General features: G+C 33.9%; 1 protein-coding gene across 50 annotated transcripts in view; it reads right to left on the bottom strand.

Moving 5' to 3' along the window:
- The window catches only part of C2CD5 (C2 calcium dependent domain containing 5), a 99,075-nt gene that overhangs the window by 17,387 nt on the left and 63,817 nt on the right, over positions 1-17,871 (bottom strand). For all 50 annotated transcript variants that reach the window (XM_025995101.2, XM_072765787.1, XM_072765808.1 and 47 more), the window contains 9 exons: positions 16,909-17,100; positions 12,701-12,887; positions 8,930-9,094; positions 5,023-5,163; positions 3,030-3,093; positions 2,158-2,219; positions 1,842-1,940; positions 1,276-1,365; positions 725-812 (listed from right to left, as the gene is read on the bottom strand). In XM_025995101.2, coding sequence (XP_025850886.1) covers positions 725-812; positions 1,276-1,365; positions 1,842-1,940; positions 2,158-2,219; positions 3,030-3,093; positions 5,023-5,163; positions 8,930-9,094; positions 12,701-12,887; positions 16,909-17,100 — 1,088 coding nt within the window. The remainder of the gene's footprint in view (positions 1-724; positions 813-1,275; positions 1,366-1,841; positions 1,941-2,157; positions 2,220-3,029; positions 3,094-5,022; positions 5,164-8,929; positions 9,095-12,700; positions 12,888-16,908; positions 17,101-17,871) is intronic.

Raw genomic sequence — 17,871 nt, 5'->3', positions numbered from 1 at the left:
CAATGCCTTGCAAATAATAACTAAATAATAATAACTCAATAACTATTATTATTCTATTCTTTCTACCATACTAGTTCAATGATACTTAAATCAGTTATTTTCTACCTTCTTTGATAAATATCTGAACACAGTCATTTAACATATCTCTATTTGACATTAATTCAATGTTTTACATGCAGAATGTAATCACTATAAAAATTTAGACTAATCATGAATATTTTATTTAGCTGGTAAGTCCTTAAATTTTAGAAAGCATACTATCTCCCTTCTCCTTTTTTTCAGAATACATAAGCGGTTTTTAATAATTTGAGTTTCTTTGGAATATATTAAGAATGTTACTTCCTAGATTTTACTGAAAAAAGCACAACTCTGAGGACCTGTCCTAAGAAAAATACATGATGCTTACTACATCAATTATGTTCTCAGATGTCTTGAGGGCCTCTCCAGAGACCTCAGGAAAAAAAACCTCTAAATTACTGCAGAATATGCTATAACCTAAGTCTAAAAAATAACAGCATTCTCTATGTAAACAAACACCAAACGCCTATTTGTGAAGAATACCAAGTCAAACATTCTTATTCACAAAGTTATCTTGACAAAAGATAAACAGAAAAAGTGACGGTATTGCTTCTTCAAGAAACAAGTCACTTATTTAATCTACTTTTTTCACTGAACTATAAATGTAGACAAACATAAACTATGCTCCCATCCATCACAGGTTTACCTCTTTGCAATGACTTTTCAACATGTGTTTTTGTGGTCTGCAAAGCCTGATTTTTGTCAAAAGTTATTGCAACTGCTGTGACTGTGACCTAGAATTACAGAAACAATATTAGCAAAACAATCGTCACCAAAATAAGTTTCTCACAAATCTTCTTCAGTACAATGGAACAATTTATACTAACTGGCTAATTCACTTTTGCTGGTTAAGATTCTCAACCAGAATTACAGATAACCTCAGATACTTAGACTGCATTTGAGTCTGACATATATACTAAACCCAGATATTCCAGAAAGAGCTCAAGTACCTTCTCTAAAATATGGGGATTGAAGAAATCCCATGTAAGTACACATCCTATTGTATATGTGCTAGAAATATAATTCTACCTTCGGATAATTAGAGTTTAGAAAAATAAAATATACATGATCTGATTTATTCTAATATATTTGTTTAAAAATATTTTGAAGTAAAATATTTTATTCAATTATGGCAGATTTATAATATTAAAACAAATCAGAAAAGCTAGAAATCTTAATAAGTTGAATCTTAATTACCTGTATTAATTCATCTTCAGGCAGAGATACTGTAAAATTTACATGGCAAAGGCAGCAGGGGATCATAGACCGCAGTTTAAAATACAGGCTCTACATAACAGAAAATATGAGTAATATCACTTCTTTGAATTTAAAAATTTTTTAAAAATGGATTTTTCACTGTACATTATATCAGGCAAAAGGAAAGTTTAAGACAAAGCTGGTCCACTTCTATTTTGTATATTCTTACATTTTAAATATTTAAGCAGATAATAAGATTTAATCAGCTTTATCGATGCCATAAAATATAAGAAAAATGGTTTTTCTAAATTTTCAAATATACAATAGATTTCTATGAAGCTTAAAATTATAAAATAACTTAAAATATATATTTTTTTATAGTGTGGCATATTAAGATGGCAACTTTAGCATTTTACCAGTTGAGAGAGTTAAGATTAACATAATATATAAGTAAAAATCATTCAGCTCACACTTGTGTAGGATATTCAAGACAATATACTTTTCTTTTTTAATTTCATAATTCTTAGGAGTTTTAACTAAAATATAGTTAGTCAAAAGGTTCCTACCTTGAGCAAATTTTCACAGAGATCATTAAAGTTCTTATTAAGGGCTTGATTAGTCAGGTTAAGGCTGCTTAATCGGATTACTCTTACTGAGGTGAACATCTAAATATGGGGAGATATAATAGCATGTCATTTTATTATTTTTAACTAAATAGTATAACAGTTGATAAAACTGCCAAATAATTAATAATAATAAATAATGTGATATGAAAAAGGCTAACATTTTAGTTGCAATAAGGAGGTCAAAGAGAAAACATATTAAGAAGGAACTTGCTAAAATCACATACATTGTATTTATTTAAAATTATGAAAGGTTTACCTGTATTTCAGATGTCCAGTTATTTATACCGGGCATAATTTCTGTATTACAACTATAAAAGCCTGTCAAAATAAATCATAGTTAAACTATATAATATTTCATCTACTTTTATGTTGAAACATAACATTTTTCACTTATTACATAGAATTCTAACTATAAAATCCATTTATTCTTTTTTCTAAAACATTATTACCTTCAGTAAACTTTAGAATATCTTAATAAATTATCAGTTTGGTTTCTTTTCTTTTTTTTTTTTTTTAATGTATGAACATAAAAGGATTAAAAATCAATTAAGCTAAGAGAACCTGGGTGGCTCAAGTTAGTTAACCGTCCTCAAGTCAGTTAAGCCTCTTGATTTCAGCTCTGGTCATGATCTCAGGGTTCTGAGATCAAATTCCATGGGCTCTTTGCTCAGCAGGGGGTCTGCTGGAGATTCTCTCCCTCTCTCCTTGCCCCTTCCCTGCTCACACAAGTGATCGCTCTTTCTCTCTCTAAAAAAATAATCGTAAAAAAAAAAATCTAGTTCCCCTTTTTTAAAAAAAAATATTAGTTTTTAGTAATCTCTCCACCCAACATGAGGCTGGAAATTATAATCCTGAGATCAAGAGTCACATGCTCTACTGACTGAGCCAGTTAGGAGCCCCCTCAGTTCACCTAAGTCCTAACATAAATATTTTTAAACTATGGTTCTAGCTTTGGGGCAGCAAAGTAAATAACAGGATGTGACGCTGATAAAGCCTTTAAAATAAAGTACTTTACTTATTTTTTATTTTTTTAAAATAAAGTACTTTAAATAAAGTATTTTAAAATAAATTCAGAACTGATGAACTAAGATATATAAAACTAGTCTCATCTCAATTTTTTCTGTTCACCTGAAGGAGGAGGAACATCAGTAAGCAGAGAATGTACGTCTTCCATAGCATCAGTGTCATCAATCTGAAAATAAAAAGATTAGAGCTATTACGTAAGTACTAAATATATAATAATTTCAAATTATTAAAAAAATCATTGTTTTTATTATTTACTAAATAAATAGAAACATAAGAGTCAAGAAAAAGTGGAGCCATTATTCCCTAAATGAAAATTCAAAACTTGAAAAAAAAATTCTAATCTCTGTAAATTTCTCCACAGTAATTATAAATACTTCTAAGTAAATATTTCACATTATAAGTATATTCAGGTAAAAAGAGAGCCTTTTCTCAAGCCTTTATGAGGACATCTTTCAAAAGGCTTACAAAGATACCATAAGCAATTATTATCTCTACCTGTATAAGTTAATAAAGAGAAATTTTAAGAAAAAAAGATCTTTTGACTTAAATACAAAAATGCTTTAAAACTGAATTACATAGGGATAAATTTAAAGGTACATCTAAAAAAAAATAAGTGCAACTCCTACTCTTCTTACACCATAATATTCCATTGCAAATAACTATGTCTAGTTATTTATTATCCAACTAGACATATACTGAGATTCATCAGTACATCGTGGGTCTGAAGGACTCACACTTCAACCCTTGAGACTTTAAGAACTATTTTTAATGTTACTTTAGCTACAGTCATGGCCATACCTCAATCCACTATTCCCCAAAACATTCCACACCCAAATCCAACTACAATGTTCTGCCTGTCTGTTCCGTCTCTTACTGAATCTCCACTTTGTTCTCAGCTTTCCACACAGATGTGAAGCACTTTTGTTCTCTACTTAGTCAGGATCCAAGACCATAAAGATCAATTATGCTCTAGAATGCTGGAAAATTTGTTAGACAGATTCCGGGGCTCTACATTGAAATTTCATTCACTAAGTGTGAAGTAAGGGCCCCAGAATTTGCATTTCTTATAAGACTCCAGATACTGCTGCTGCTATAGGCAGTCACAGCACCCTTTGAGTAGCATTACTGCAAACAAGACCCTGGAATTTTTTTACCTCCTCAGTCCAACATATTCTTTTACCAACCTCCATTTTGTTTTTCATTCTCAGATTGTAGAAAAATAGGAGAAATAGGCACATACTCATACAGTTTGAGTTTTCTACAAATTAACACTCTCACCTGTTAATTAAGCCTTGTGCATCTCCCGTGGCTGACATCCTGATCACATTCATGGACACTATTCTAGATTCTTCAAACTTCCAATCCCATCTCAATACAATTTTACCATCAGCTTCCTGCTTTACTAATATAAAGGCATCTGATTTTTTTTTCTCTCAACTGGCACCTTACCAGAACATTTCCGAGTATCCTCATTTGTTTTCCTTTCCTTCAATACCAAAGGAAGATCATCTATCTCTTTCAAAGCTAACTATTTACAGGGGAGGGCAGAGGGAGTAGATTTGTGAGGTAGGAGACTCCATATATCTTCTGTGCCACATGCATTCTCCAGGAAAGTTGTGAGTGTATTTTTATAATGAAAGTTCAACTATACCTTCTGAATTCAGTAAGAAAACACTGCTCAGCATTTGGAGTGCTATGATACCACATGTAAAAGGATATGATTATACTAACATGTTATAAGACATGAAGCAAGTAGATGTAATAAGTGAAAGAAAAGCATTTTAATTTCTTAAATTCTTTCAAGTTTACAAAAGCTCTAAGAATTTAGCATTATTTTTTTAGTTTAGCATTGAATTTTATTTCAACCCACACATTAATTTTTCCAGAGCCACCTGAATTATTGTATCTGGTATTGATCAAAAAATATTACTATGTTCTAATATTTTCAAATTTGTTATAATTTCTATAATAAAATTTCTTTATATATTTAATAACAGTTGTAATGATACAAAATCATATCACATCAATTTAGGATCTGACTATAAAAATGTGCATCTTCCAAAAACTTGAAGAAATTAGTCTAATGTAGTATTACCTCCAAAACAAAAGCATCTTTTTTCCCATGTGAAAGGTCCAACTCTGTAACTTCATCAGAGCTTTCTGACTGAGATCTTAAAAGTCTTGAGCGTTGTCTAGGTTCTGGAATGGGTGATCCTATAATCTCTTCTGATACCTCCTAAAAGAAATAAAATTGCTTTATATCATATAAAACTGTCTTTTTCAGTTTTGGGGTTATTTTGTAAACTGCAGGGTTTTTTTCCTTTTTACGGAAGTATAATGGACATATAACGTATTAATTTCAGATATACAACATGATTCAATACTTGTATGCTTCAGTTTGGTTTTAAATATTTTTATTAATAGATAAATATCTGTAAAGAATAAAGTCTAAATATATTCACAGACTATATTTAATTATAACTTTTATGACTAATTATCTTTTTGTAGAGTACGTGGATATTTCCTTCTATCAATAATAGCAGTCTTGATACACTAATTGATAAACACATAGAGATGTGTCACAGACACAGCAAGGCAATACTGACATCTAGTGTACAGAAAAGACATAACAAGTAGGGAATTGGCAGTCCTTCCAGCTCAGAAAGTATTTTCAACTCAGCCTTTAAAAGACCAAACAGGGGATCCCTGGGTGGCGCAGCGGTTTGGCGCCTGCCTTTGGCCCAGGGCGCGATCCTGGAGACCCGGGATCGAATCCCACGTCAGGCTCCCGGTGCATGGAGCCTGCTTCTCCCTCTGCCTGTATCTCTGCCTCTCTCTCTCTCTCTGTGACTATCATAAATAAATAAAAATTTAAAAAAAAAAAAAAAATTTAAAAAAAAAAAAAAAGACCAAACAGCCCGAAATAATAAAAAAATGTAGTCCAGGGACATCTGGGTAGCTCAGCGGCTCAGGTCATTGATCCTGGGATCTGGGATCGAGTCCCACATTGGGCTCCCTGCATGGAGCCTGCTTCTCTCTCTCTGCCTGTGTCTCTGCCTCTCTCTCTGTGTCTCTCATGAATAATAAAATATTTTTTTAAAAATGTAGTCCAGAAAAAAAAATGTAGTCCCCAAGGGGCACATCAGTGGCTCAGTGGTTGAGTGTCTGCCTTCAGCTCAGGTCGAGATCCTAGGGTCCTGGGATCGAGTCCTGCACTGTGCTGCCTGCAGGGAGTCTGCTTCTCCTTCCGCCTATGTCTCTGCCTCTCTGTCTCTCATAAATAAAAATAAAAAATAATAATAATAAATAAAAAATAAAATGAATAAAAGTAGTCCCCGAAAAGGATTCTAACCTTATATCTTTTCTTACCCAGTGGCAATTTTTCAAAGCTCCACATGATAAAATGAGGAATAAGATAAACGTGTGCATGTACACATTAATACATATATTATGCAGATATTTGCTATGCAACTTACTAAGCTAAACAAACTTTGGTAGCTACAATGATGATCTTTTTGAGGATGTAACCCTATATGGGTTTGCAAGCTTTTACCTATTACATAGCCAAAGATCAAAGCTAACTAGAGATTCTAAGTATCTGTTGGCTACAAGGACTATCAGGAGAATGTGACTATGTGAGCACAAATGCAAAAAGGCCTACACTATTGTTGGCATAACAGAGCTGTTTTTAAATAACAAGGAACCTAAAATTTTTTCAAGAATGCAGCTTTAAATGTTCATTGCTAATGTACACCTTACAGAAGACTACTATTTCATAATAGCTATCTATAAAGTAATTTCACATTCATTTCTCTTATTTGTACCCCAAATTACCTTGCCTTGTATAATTTTAACAGGGTACCTATTATAATGACTACAAAATGAAAAAGAGCTACAGTTCAGAGGTAAAGTAGTTTGCCTGTGCTTGAAAACTAGTTAAGTGACAAACCTATCCAGATCAGTTTTTTTGACTCTGAGTGTAATATTCTTCCAACCAGATAACATCTTTCTTTTTTTTTAATTTTTCAGTAGTTTAAAATTTGTTTATGCTTCTGTTCATTACATTATAGATCTAATAAAAGCCAGTATCTGTTTTTAATATATCTTAGATTCGTAACGAAGTTTTTACCACTAATACTGTTTATTATTCTAAAAGTTTTTTTTTTCAAAGATTTTATTTATTTATTCATGAGAGACGCAGAGATTGAGAGAGGCAGACACACAGGCAGAGAGAGAAGCAGGCTCCACACAGGGAGCCCGATGTGGGACTTGATCCCGGGACTCCAGGATCATGCCCTGGGCCAAAGGCATGCACTAAACTGCTGAGCCACCCAGGGATCCCCTATTCTAAAAGTTTTGCACCTTATTTTGATACCTTTGGTTGACTAAATGATCTCCACTTAAGTGGTACTACAGCTCTACATTAGAAAGATTTTTCAGTGTTGAGAAAAAAAAACCAAGTACATTGACTTCAGCTGGAGCTACCTTTCTTTCCTAAGAGAAGAAACACACTGATGTATATTTTCAGGGTAGGCATACATTGTTTTAGAAACAGAAAAGACAAAATTGTGATATGAGTAGATACTTCCTATGAGAGGTCAGCATGGGAGCATATAGTTGATAAATACTGGTAAGTAAAAGAGTTCAGCTTATATCACAAGGCCCTAACATAAAGCTTTGCAAATCATTTTCCCCAAAAGACATAAATACTATTAGTAAATGTTCAAATATCAAAACATAATTATAAAAGAAAAATAATGTACTTCAAACAAGCATCAGTAAAGGGCGGTGTGGAAAGCTTTAAAAAGGCTATTTAAGCATTAATATATTAACATACCAACTTTCTTAGTGAATTTCAAGAAGCTCTGTATCAGCACTGTTCAATAGAAATATAAAGCAAGCCTCATATGTAATAAAATCAAAAAGAAATAGAATTTTAATAAAATTTTATTTAATTCACTATATCCAAAAGATTATATTTTCAAAATATAATCTATATAAAAAATACTCATGAGATAATTTACATTCTTTTTCATATTAAGTGCGTATTTTATACTGATAGCACCTCTCAATTTGGACCAGACACATATCAAGTGCTGTACAGCCACATGTGACAGTGTCCACCACACTTAACAGTGTAGCTCTAGGTCATATCTTTAAAATTCCTCTCAACTTAACTTTGCTAGAAAGCTGTAAGTCTCAAACTAGAATGCAGATGCACTGTCCCAGATAAGCAACCAAAATTCTGAGTGTGTATAAAGTCAAATAACAATAATAATGTTATTCAAACATGTTCCTTTTACATAAGTATTTCATTATCAAAGACTCATAAAAAACAAATAGATTCATTCTAACTCTGACACTTTCTTCTTTCAATTATAACTGGCTATAAGGCATCCTCAGAGTAGGAGAAACTGATACCTACTACAAACTTGGTATCAAAGAATGACTACGGAAGTTACTCGTAGAAAAATCCTAAGAAGCTAAAACTGAAAAATGGGGTATTCTTTCACATTTTTATCTTAGATAAGCAATCTTTCTTTTTTACTAAAAATGAACATTTAAACTATTTATTTAATCATTCAGCAATATTTATCAAGAGGCTACTACTAGGAGGAACTATGCTAGGCCTCAGGAATACAGCCTCAAAGAAGCTTCATTCTTCTGTATGCAACAAGCAGTTATAAAAATCAAAAACATATTTTCTCATGTTTACACACACACACACACAGATAAGAGAAATAAAAAACAATAAAACACAGAAGGTGGATAGAAAGTATCAAAAATTGATGGGAGAGGACAATTTTCAAATCAGGTAGTCAGAGTCGGCTCCCTAAAAGGAGACATTTGAGTATGATTGCAAAGGGAGGTAAAAGAAATGAGTAATGAGGAGAGCAAATCTTAACAGTGAAAAAAAAAATTATGTCCAAAATAAGGTAATCCCAAAATAAACTAACCCCTAACAATAACATATATTCACAATATAGATTTATTTTACTTACCGGAGGATTGATTTCATATAATTCTTTATTCTTAGCAATTGTGTCATTTATCTTCTTTTGCATATGAGATATATGCTGTTCATAGGAGCCATCATTAGGAGTCTTCCCAGCAATCTGAATGCCACCAGGCGTAGGTAAAGCTGCTAAATACACACCTGTGGCCGACTTGTAAAAACAATGGGGAAATAATCAGAAAAAATATCTAAAGAATAATAGTCCTTAAGTCTTCATACTTAGGAAAACTATCTTTGCCCTACAGGAAAAAGATAATTAGCATCAGTGCACATATGGGACATATGTTGGAAGAGAGCAGAAACACATAACTGGTAACAGGAATTGGTTGCTTCTGACGAGAACCTTGGGTAAATAGGAGGGACAGCAATGAAAGAAGGATTTACTTTTCACTGCATACCCAACTGCACTTTAAAATTTTTACCTATGATTTCAAAAAATAAATTGCATTGAAAAAAGTGTAGGAAAAAAAGATTAAAAATTATTAAAAAGTAAAAGGGAAACTTTTGCAAAGCAAGTGAGGAAACAACTTCAGGAAGGACAGGAAATTTACTCAAGATCACACTGTCAATAAACATGGAGAAGAGATTTGAATGTGTTTCTGACTCTAAAATCTAAGAACTTCTCATGATACCACACTACATCCATAATTACCAAGAAAGAAAATTTTACTTAATACAGATTCATTTTAAATATTTAATTAAATGACTATTAATTTCTGACTCTAACTGTACCACATGCCATAAGTACTAGAAAACTATTAAGGGAAATACAACACACGATATTTACACACACACACACACCCCTCTATGTACATCTACATTTCAACATGCTTATTATATAAGCAAAGCAAAAGATATATACAAATATAAATATCAAATTGTTTACACTGAAAGAGTGGAATGTAGAAAAGAAAAGACATTTAACTCTGGATATTTGTGTATTTTGAACTGTGTGAGTTGTTTTTTTTTTTTTTTTTTTTAAAGAGAGTATGACTGAGGCTGTACTCGCAAGTGAGATTGGGGTGGGGAGTTACACATTGAGATCATGATCTGAGCTGAAATCAAGAGTCAGATGCTCCTGTGTGAGTTATTATTCTTTCTAATCAAATGCCAATTTTGTGAAAACCCACACTAAAAAGGGTATGATATTCTATGATGAACTCTGTGCAGTAGATGACATTGATGCTCAGAAGTTCTCTCTCCTGGTTTTTTCATTAGTGTCCATGACTGTGTCTATGACTCAGTCTCTGATGCTCAACCTCAGAACACCCTCCTGCCATATGAAGCCTTAGCACAATATCTCTAACAGGTTTTCACTGCACTCACCAACGAGGTAACAGCCCAGAATGGTTGAGAACACAGACTCTGGAATAAGACAAACCTGGGTTTGAAATTCAGTTCCAGTACATCATATCACTTTGGACAAGTCTCAATCTATTATAGCATCCATTTGCCCCTCTTGTGAAGATAATATTGCATTACTTCTGGGGTAGCACAGTGCCGGATATCCAGTAGGCAGAGATCAATTATCATGGAAGCTACTCTTGGGGCCTTGAGATTTTGGGTTGTTTTTTTTTTTTTAGATTTTATTTATTTATTCATTAAAGACACACACACAGAGAGAGAGAGAGAGAGACAGAGACAGAGAGAGAGGCAGAGACAGGCAGAGGGAGAAGCAGGCTCCATGCATGTAGCCTGATGCAGGACTCGATCCCGGGTCTCCAGGATCACGCCCTGGGCTGAAGGCAGGCTCTAAACCGCTGAGCCACCCAGGGATCCCTTTAGGGCCCTGAGATTTAAGTGTACAAGCTAAACTACAGCACAAAGATCAAAATCACAAACAGTATATAATGAGTGTCACTAGTAGTCAAGAAGGAAAAGATCAGCAAGAATCAGAAAAGGCAATATTTCAGGCAGGCATCAAAAAATTACACCAGTATCACAAACTAGTTTCCTAGGGCTCAACCATTAGAAGTATTTGATATGTTTGCCACCATGCTTTTTATTTTTTATTTATTTTCTTAATATTTTTTTAAAAATTTATTAATGAGAGACAGAGAGAGAGAGAGAGAGAGCGCGGCAGAGGGAGAAGCAGGCTCCATGCAGGGAGCCTGACATGGGACTCGATCCCGGGTCTCCAGGATCAAGCCCTGGGCCAAAGGCAGCACTAAACCACTGAGCCACCCAGGCTGCCCTCCACCATGCTTTTTTAAATCTTTGAATCTGAATCAAGCTCTTAGTTCCCACAGACACCCACCAATAACTAGTTTTATATTCAGTCCAAATTATACATTTATAATAATTGCTAAGCATGTGAGTTTTTAGATGAATGAATTATAATGAACACTTTATTCAGTTAATCTAGATATCAAAAATTTTAATATACATCAGATTACTTTCACTAATCGTTGCAAATTTCTCTTGTTAAAAAAATCGTGATTACCTGATTAGTTTATCTTCACCACACAATTACCCCTACATTCAGAAATTTACATAATTGTAAATGTATGAACAGGAAAGAGTTTAGCATTTTATCTACAAATGCATACTGAGGAAAAAAAATCCAAGTTCTATAAATTTCTTAAAATTAAATTTTTATGTATCTCAGAAATATGGCAGAGAATTCCAATTTGAAAAGTGCCAGTGTCACAGATGAAGATCCTGGCTAAGGAAGTGTCTAAAATAGGAGAAGATTTCCATAAATACTGTGAATCAGTTTCTACCTGATAAATATGTATTTTGCAGGCATCTAGTTCTCTGGGTCTTAGATGACTTACAAAGACAATTCTTGCTTTTCCCCAGTGACAACTTGTAGTCAAAATTTATTTTCTAATAAGTCACAGTGAACGTAAAGCTGAGATAAAGAGCTTTCCACTCCCTCATGAATTTTCATTTTCTATTTTTATAAGTAGGCTCAATGCCCAGGTAGAGCCAAATGCAGGCTCAAACTCACGACCATGAGATCAAGACCTGAGCCAAGATCAAGAGTCAGAGGCTTAACCCACTGAGCCACGCAGGTGTCCCTCTACTGCCTCACAATTTATCAACACTTAAGAAACACAAACTTAAAAAAAAAAAAAGAAAGAAACATATACTTTATTGCACATTCCACCGTTGACCATAGGTGGACATTTATGATGAAACATTTTCTTATCCAGCAGTAGGCAGTGTTTCATATGTATTCCTTAATTTTCTCCATAGAACTAAAGATTGTTTTAGCATAGTGGTCCTCCCCACTCAGGAGTGACTCTGCCCCCAAGGAACACCTGGTAATGTCTGGAAACATTTCTGGATGTCATACTAAAGGGAAGCCATTAGTGTGCAGAGGCCATGGTGGCTGCTAAACATTCTGTAATATACCAGACAGCCCCTAACAATGAAGTTTTCTAGTCCCAAATGTCAGTGCTGAGGAAAAATCCTGTTTTAACAATGTGTAAAAAATAATAAAATCCAGAACAATGATGACCAACTTACTAAATAAGCTACACATGATAATTTTCAGAAATTTGACTACTGAGATTATGATCAGAATATAATAATATAAACTTTATATAATTTATTAATTTTAAACAGTGATTCATATATAAATGTAAAAGCCTATTATCAGACTTTTTACTTCTTATAATGTCCCCAACCCTCCAAGGTCTTAATACCAGTTTCTTTAAATAAGTCCTTTTAAAAGACTCTTTGAATCACACAAAACAGAATCTATTAAACTAGAGGAATCACAAAACCAAACCAAAACATCTAAACTTACCGCTAAGCCCATCAACATATTTTCACCCACTGTGATCTGAATTCTCAGTCCAAATAAAGCATTCATTCCTTTCAGTTTTAGTTTATTCATTAGCTGTGTATGTACTTCATATTCCATGAATGGCAACAGATTACTGATAGCTGTGGCATTTGCTTCTGCCTGTGCTTTCTTTTTTAAGCGACATAATCTGTTAAGGAAAATAAGTTAGTCACTAGATGGTATTCTTTTTTTTTTTTTTTTTAAGATTTTATTTATTTATTCATGAGAGACACACAGAGGGAGAGAGAGGCAGAGACACAGGCAGAGGGAGAAGCAGGCTCCATGCAGGGAGCCCGACATGGGACTCAATCCTGGGTCCCCAGGATCATGCCCTGGGCTGAAGGCGGCGTTAAACCGCTGAGCCACTGGGGCTGCCCACTAGATGGTATTCTTGATGCCATCTTAAAAACTGTACAATTTTTAAAACTTTCTGTAAGTGTATTTGATAAAATATTTGTTTCAAATGGGCTTATTAAGTTCATCAATAATCTTTTCTGCCATTTTTTTCATTGTGTATGCTTTTGCTAAAAGTCCTACATTAATAAATGAAAAAGAAAAATTTCAAAATCTCTAGAAATGAAGAAAATACCCATCAAAATCACTAGAGAATATACTTTAAAATCTTAGAGGTATCATAACTCCATGTGGTCATATGAATGCATAGCAAAAAAAAATTAATTTACTCATTAAAGCACACAAAACTTTCCTGAATATCTATCATGTACCAGACACTGTTCTAGATGGTGATCACTGATCAATAAACAAAACACAGAGTTCCTGTTCTCGCGGTTATATTCCAGTGGAGAAGAGTGGGAATAAGCAAAGATACAAGTTAGCCTCAGACTATGTTGAAGAATCATTTATTCCCACTTATTTCACCTGGTTCATTTTCTTTAGACATGAACTAAAGAAAATGAATCAGGTGAAAATAAGTGGGAATAAACTAGAGAGAAGGCCTCACAGGATAGATTATACCTGGCCTGAGATCATAAAATCAAGATGGAACCAAGAGAGTTAGAGAAAGACACTTATGAATGGGGTTAGCATATTAGAAGAACCAAAAAGAGACTACGACATTAAAATGAAGTGAGCAAGTGTAAGAGTAGTACGGATGGGGATGCAGTTAAGCAGGGGCATGATCATGTTAGGGTCATGGTAAGGAGTTGGATTTTATTCTACCAGCAATGAGGAAGTCCAGATAGCTTTTAAGTAGTAACATGATCCAATTTATGTTTTAAGATATCGTATATATTACTACACACAGCATGGAATAAGTATAACACGAATTAATGAGGGGATGGTAGCCAAAAAGCAATTTAGGTGACAATGAGAGCTTAGACTAAAAAGGTAGCAGTAAAGATGAAGAAAAGATCCCCAAACTTGTAAACTGGACTGTTTAGGCTAGTAGTTATCAATCTTTAGCTTGAGAGCTCATTAAGAAACAATTACTAGCCCCACATCCCTAGAGTTTCTGATTTAATAGGTCTGGAGGGGGGCCTGAGAATCTGCATTTCTATAAATTCTCCCAAGGATGGTGATGATTGTTCTAGGGATGACACTCTGAAAACTGCTGATGAACATAAACTCCCTTCTACCTAAAACAAACAAAGAATAAACTGTATAAATTATGAATTTTCATGGTTTTGAATTGCTGCTTTTAATAACATTTGTTATATTAAAGTTATAAAAAAAATTATGAATTTTCAGAATCTTCTTAAAAGCATCACAGGACCAGGACAAGGGTCCTCATAAGGGGACAGTATGAGGAAGTTCTTTGTGGTAGTGGAACACAGTTCTGCATCTTGACTATGGTGGTGGTTACACAAATCTACTTTGGAATGAAGTTGCATAGAACTACAAATAAACACAACTACATAAATGAATGCAAGTTTAAAAAAGTGTAACAACTGCGTAAGGTCTGTAGGATTCTTCACAGTACTACATCAATGTTAATTTCCTAGTTGATATTCTACTATAGCTATGTAAAATGTCACCAATGAGGCAAACTGGTTGAAGAGTACATGGGATTCTTTGTACCATTTTTGCAACTTCCTATGAATCTATCACAGTCTAAGGAAATAAAACACAATGAATAATAATGAAAAGAAATAACTGAATACAAAAAAAAATATAGTTATTAAAATGATCTGTTAAAGAATCAGTGACAGGCTACAACATTTAATATTAGATTTGAAAAAAAAATTAAACATCTAGAAATAAAAATAGATTATCAAGGGACACCTGGGTGGTTCAGCGGTTGAGCGTCTGCCTTCAGGTCTGGTCATAAACCCGAGGTCTTGGAATCGAGTCCCACACTGGGCTCCCTGTGAGGTGGCCAGCCTCTCCCTCTGCCTGTATCTCTGCCTCTCTGTATCTCTCATGAATAAATAAATAAGATCTCTCTAAAAAAAATAGACTGTCAAAAATGTAAATCCCCAATTATTGGTCTTACTATAATATTAGAGATAGCTGAAGAGAAAATTAAAGAATTGAAAGGTAGATAAGAAAATATCCAATATATGACATAAACAAAAAAGATAGAAAATACAGACAAGAGAATAACAGACCTAGAAGAAGCAGTGAGAAAGTCTAACATTTTTACAGTATCAAGAAGAGAGAAGAGATAAAACATAGAACTAGTATTTGAGAAGAGATGAAACATAGAACTAGTATCTAAAAACTTTCTAAAGCACATGAAATAATCTACAGATTCAAGAAATTCAATATATAGCAATTAAGATAAAAGAAGTCCATACCTAACATTTCATAGGGAAATTGCAGAAAACCAAAGACAAACAGAATAGCACATATACAAGGAGGGGGGGTATCCTCAAAGGAATAAAAGTTAATCTAATAGGTTATTTCTCAACAGTAGCAATGAAAGCCAGAAGGCAAGGGAAGGCTTTCTTTAGTGTGCTGTAGGAAAATAAATGGCAGCTCGAAATATCTTTTCAAGGTAAGTAAATATTTTCAGATAAGCAAACATAGATAATTTACCACCAGCAGACCCACCAAAATAAATACTAAAGGATATTAGCAAAAGAAAAACAATCCCAAATAGAAGGTCTAAGATATAAGATGAAAGCAAAAGTAAATGAATCAGAATTATATTTGAAAATAAAACACAACATGACTTTGTAAGATAACTTTGACGGAGAAAGGTGAGGCAGGAGGGGAGTGTCAAAGAACACCATATTTGGCATGAAGAATTGGATAGAGTGATTGATCATTCATTAAAATAAAGAAGGCTAATATCAAAAAAGTGGAGAAAATTAGTAGTTCAATTTGGAACAAATATGAGATGCCTACAAGACTTCAAAATGGAGTATGAAAGTATACAAGCCTGAAGCTCAGAAAAAGTTTGGACTACAGTTGTAAATCTCGAAGTCACAGACTTATAGAAAGCACACACCTATCGGAGTTGATGAGTTCAACTGGGGAGAGAGCTTTGAGAAGAGGGTCCAGACCCATGGCCCTTCAGGGATCAAGAAAAGGAGAAGAAATCAACACAGACTGAGGATTATACATAGAGGTGGGAAAAAGCTGGGGTTCAAGGAATGTGGCCAGGAGTACTATGAAGTCAAAGAAGTATGAAGGAGAAAATGATGTGAACTGTGTGACTGCTGCTGAGAAGATGAGGACAGAACCGCTCAATGGATCTGGTAACCTGGTAGTTGTTAGTGACCTAGACAGTTATAGCTGCTTCCTTTATGTCAACCACAACTTAGCATTTCCTACTCCAGCACATTTCAAAAGGAACTGTTAACAGCTAAATGAGATAATGAAAGGAACACTACATGGCACTGTTCTTTAAAAGAAAAAAAAAATCAATTTCTAAAATGTATTACATATTTGATATCCTTAAAACAGAGCCTCATCACTAGCCCACAACAGGTTACTTAGTAATCCTCATAATAATAAACATCTGTACAGAATTTAAATGTTTAAAATTGTCTTTACATATAAACTTATTTTAGTTTTATAAAGAGGATATTCTTTCTCCCAATTTTCCATGTGATTAAATAAATACAAAATTCGGGTATCATTGCCCAGCCTGCCCAGGATCACACCGGTAGGAAACAGCATAGAAGACATGTAAAAAACAGATCTGTTTGACTCCATACTCCATACACTTTCAGAGATCTCAAATACGGTTTGCACAAATATACCTTGCTTGAATAAGACAGCCTTTTCCAATAACTGTTGCATCTATTGGGAGGTCTATAGTTGTAAAGAGAACATCAGGAACTTTTTGTTTCCTGCAGTTATAGCAGTATGTGAGATGAGCTGGAAATGGCATATTCAGTTCATCATATGGTATGTGGCAAAATCCACAGCCTGCAGGCAAATTTTCTTCTAGCCTACATGAAATATCAAGGGAAAAAAATGAAGCATTTTTTAAAATTCCATGCATTTTTTCAAAAACCTATTTTTCACATACAGTACTTGTATACAAACTACACAACTTCTAGCACAGTAAGCTATGAGAGTACCACTATGACTATTAAGAATTAAAGATGACCATAAAATGAAAATCATACATTTCCATATGAGAAATAAGACTCACACAAGTAGTCACAGAATTACATCAATTCATATATTTAAGGATGTCCCACCTGACAAAAGCCACTATTATCCCAAAGCTTGTTCTTTGTGATAGAACATAAAAACAAGTGGTTGGATATGGGGGACATTTTCCTACTGTGACAAATATAACTCAAATACAATTACAAAAAAAATTCCCAAGGGAAAAAAACCTCTTTAACTAGACAATCTAACAACTTCAAAAAAAAAATTATGGTTAAAAACAAACCTATTTAAAAACTTAAAAAATCAAGAGACGCCTGGGTGGCTCAGCGGTTGAGCGTCTGCCTTCGTCTCAGGGCATGATCCCAGAGTCCCAGGATCAAGTCCCGCACCAGGCTCCCTGTATGGAGCCTGCTTCTCCCTCTGCCCCTCCCCCCCTTCATGAATAAATAAATAAAAATATTTTAAAAATAAAATAATAAAAATTTAAAAGTAAAAAATAGGCATAATCTGACATTTCTAATTTCCAATGACTGCTTTAACATTTCTTGAGAAATCATAATACCTGTTTCACAAATAATATACACATCCTATATAAACCAGAA

The sequence above is a fragment of the Vulpes vulpes genome, chromosome 8, assembly GCF_048418805.1.
Source record: "Vulpes vulpes isolate BD-2025 chromosome 8, VulVul3, whole genome shotgun sequence".
Lineage (NCBI taxonomy): Eukaryota > Metazoa > Chordata > Mammalia > Carnivora > Canidae > Vulpes > Vulpes vulpes.
This window is presented reverse-complemented; position numbering and strand designations above follow the sequence as displayed.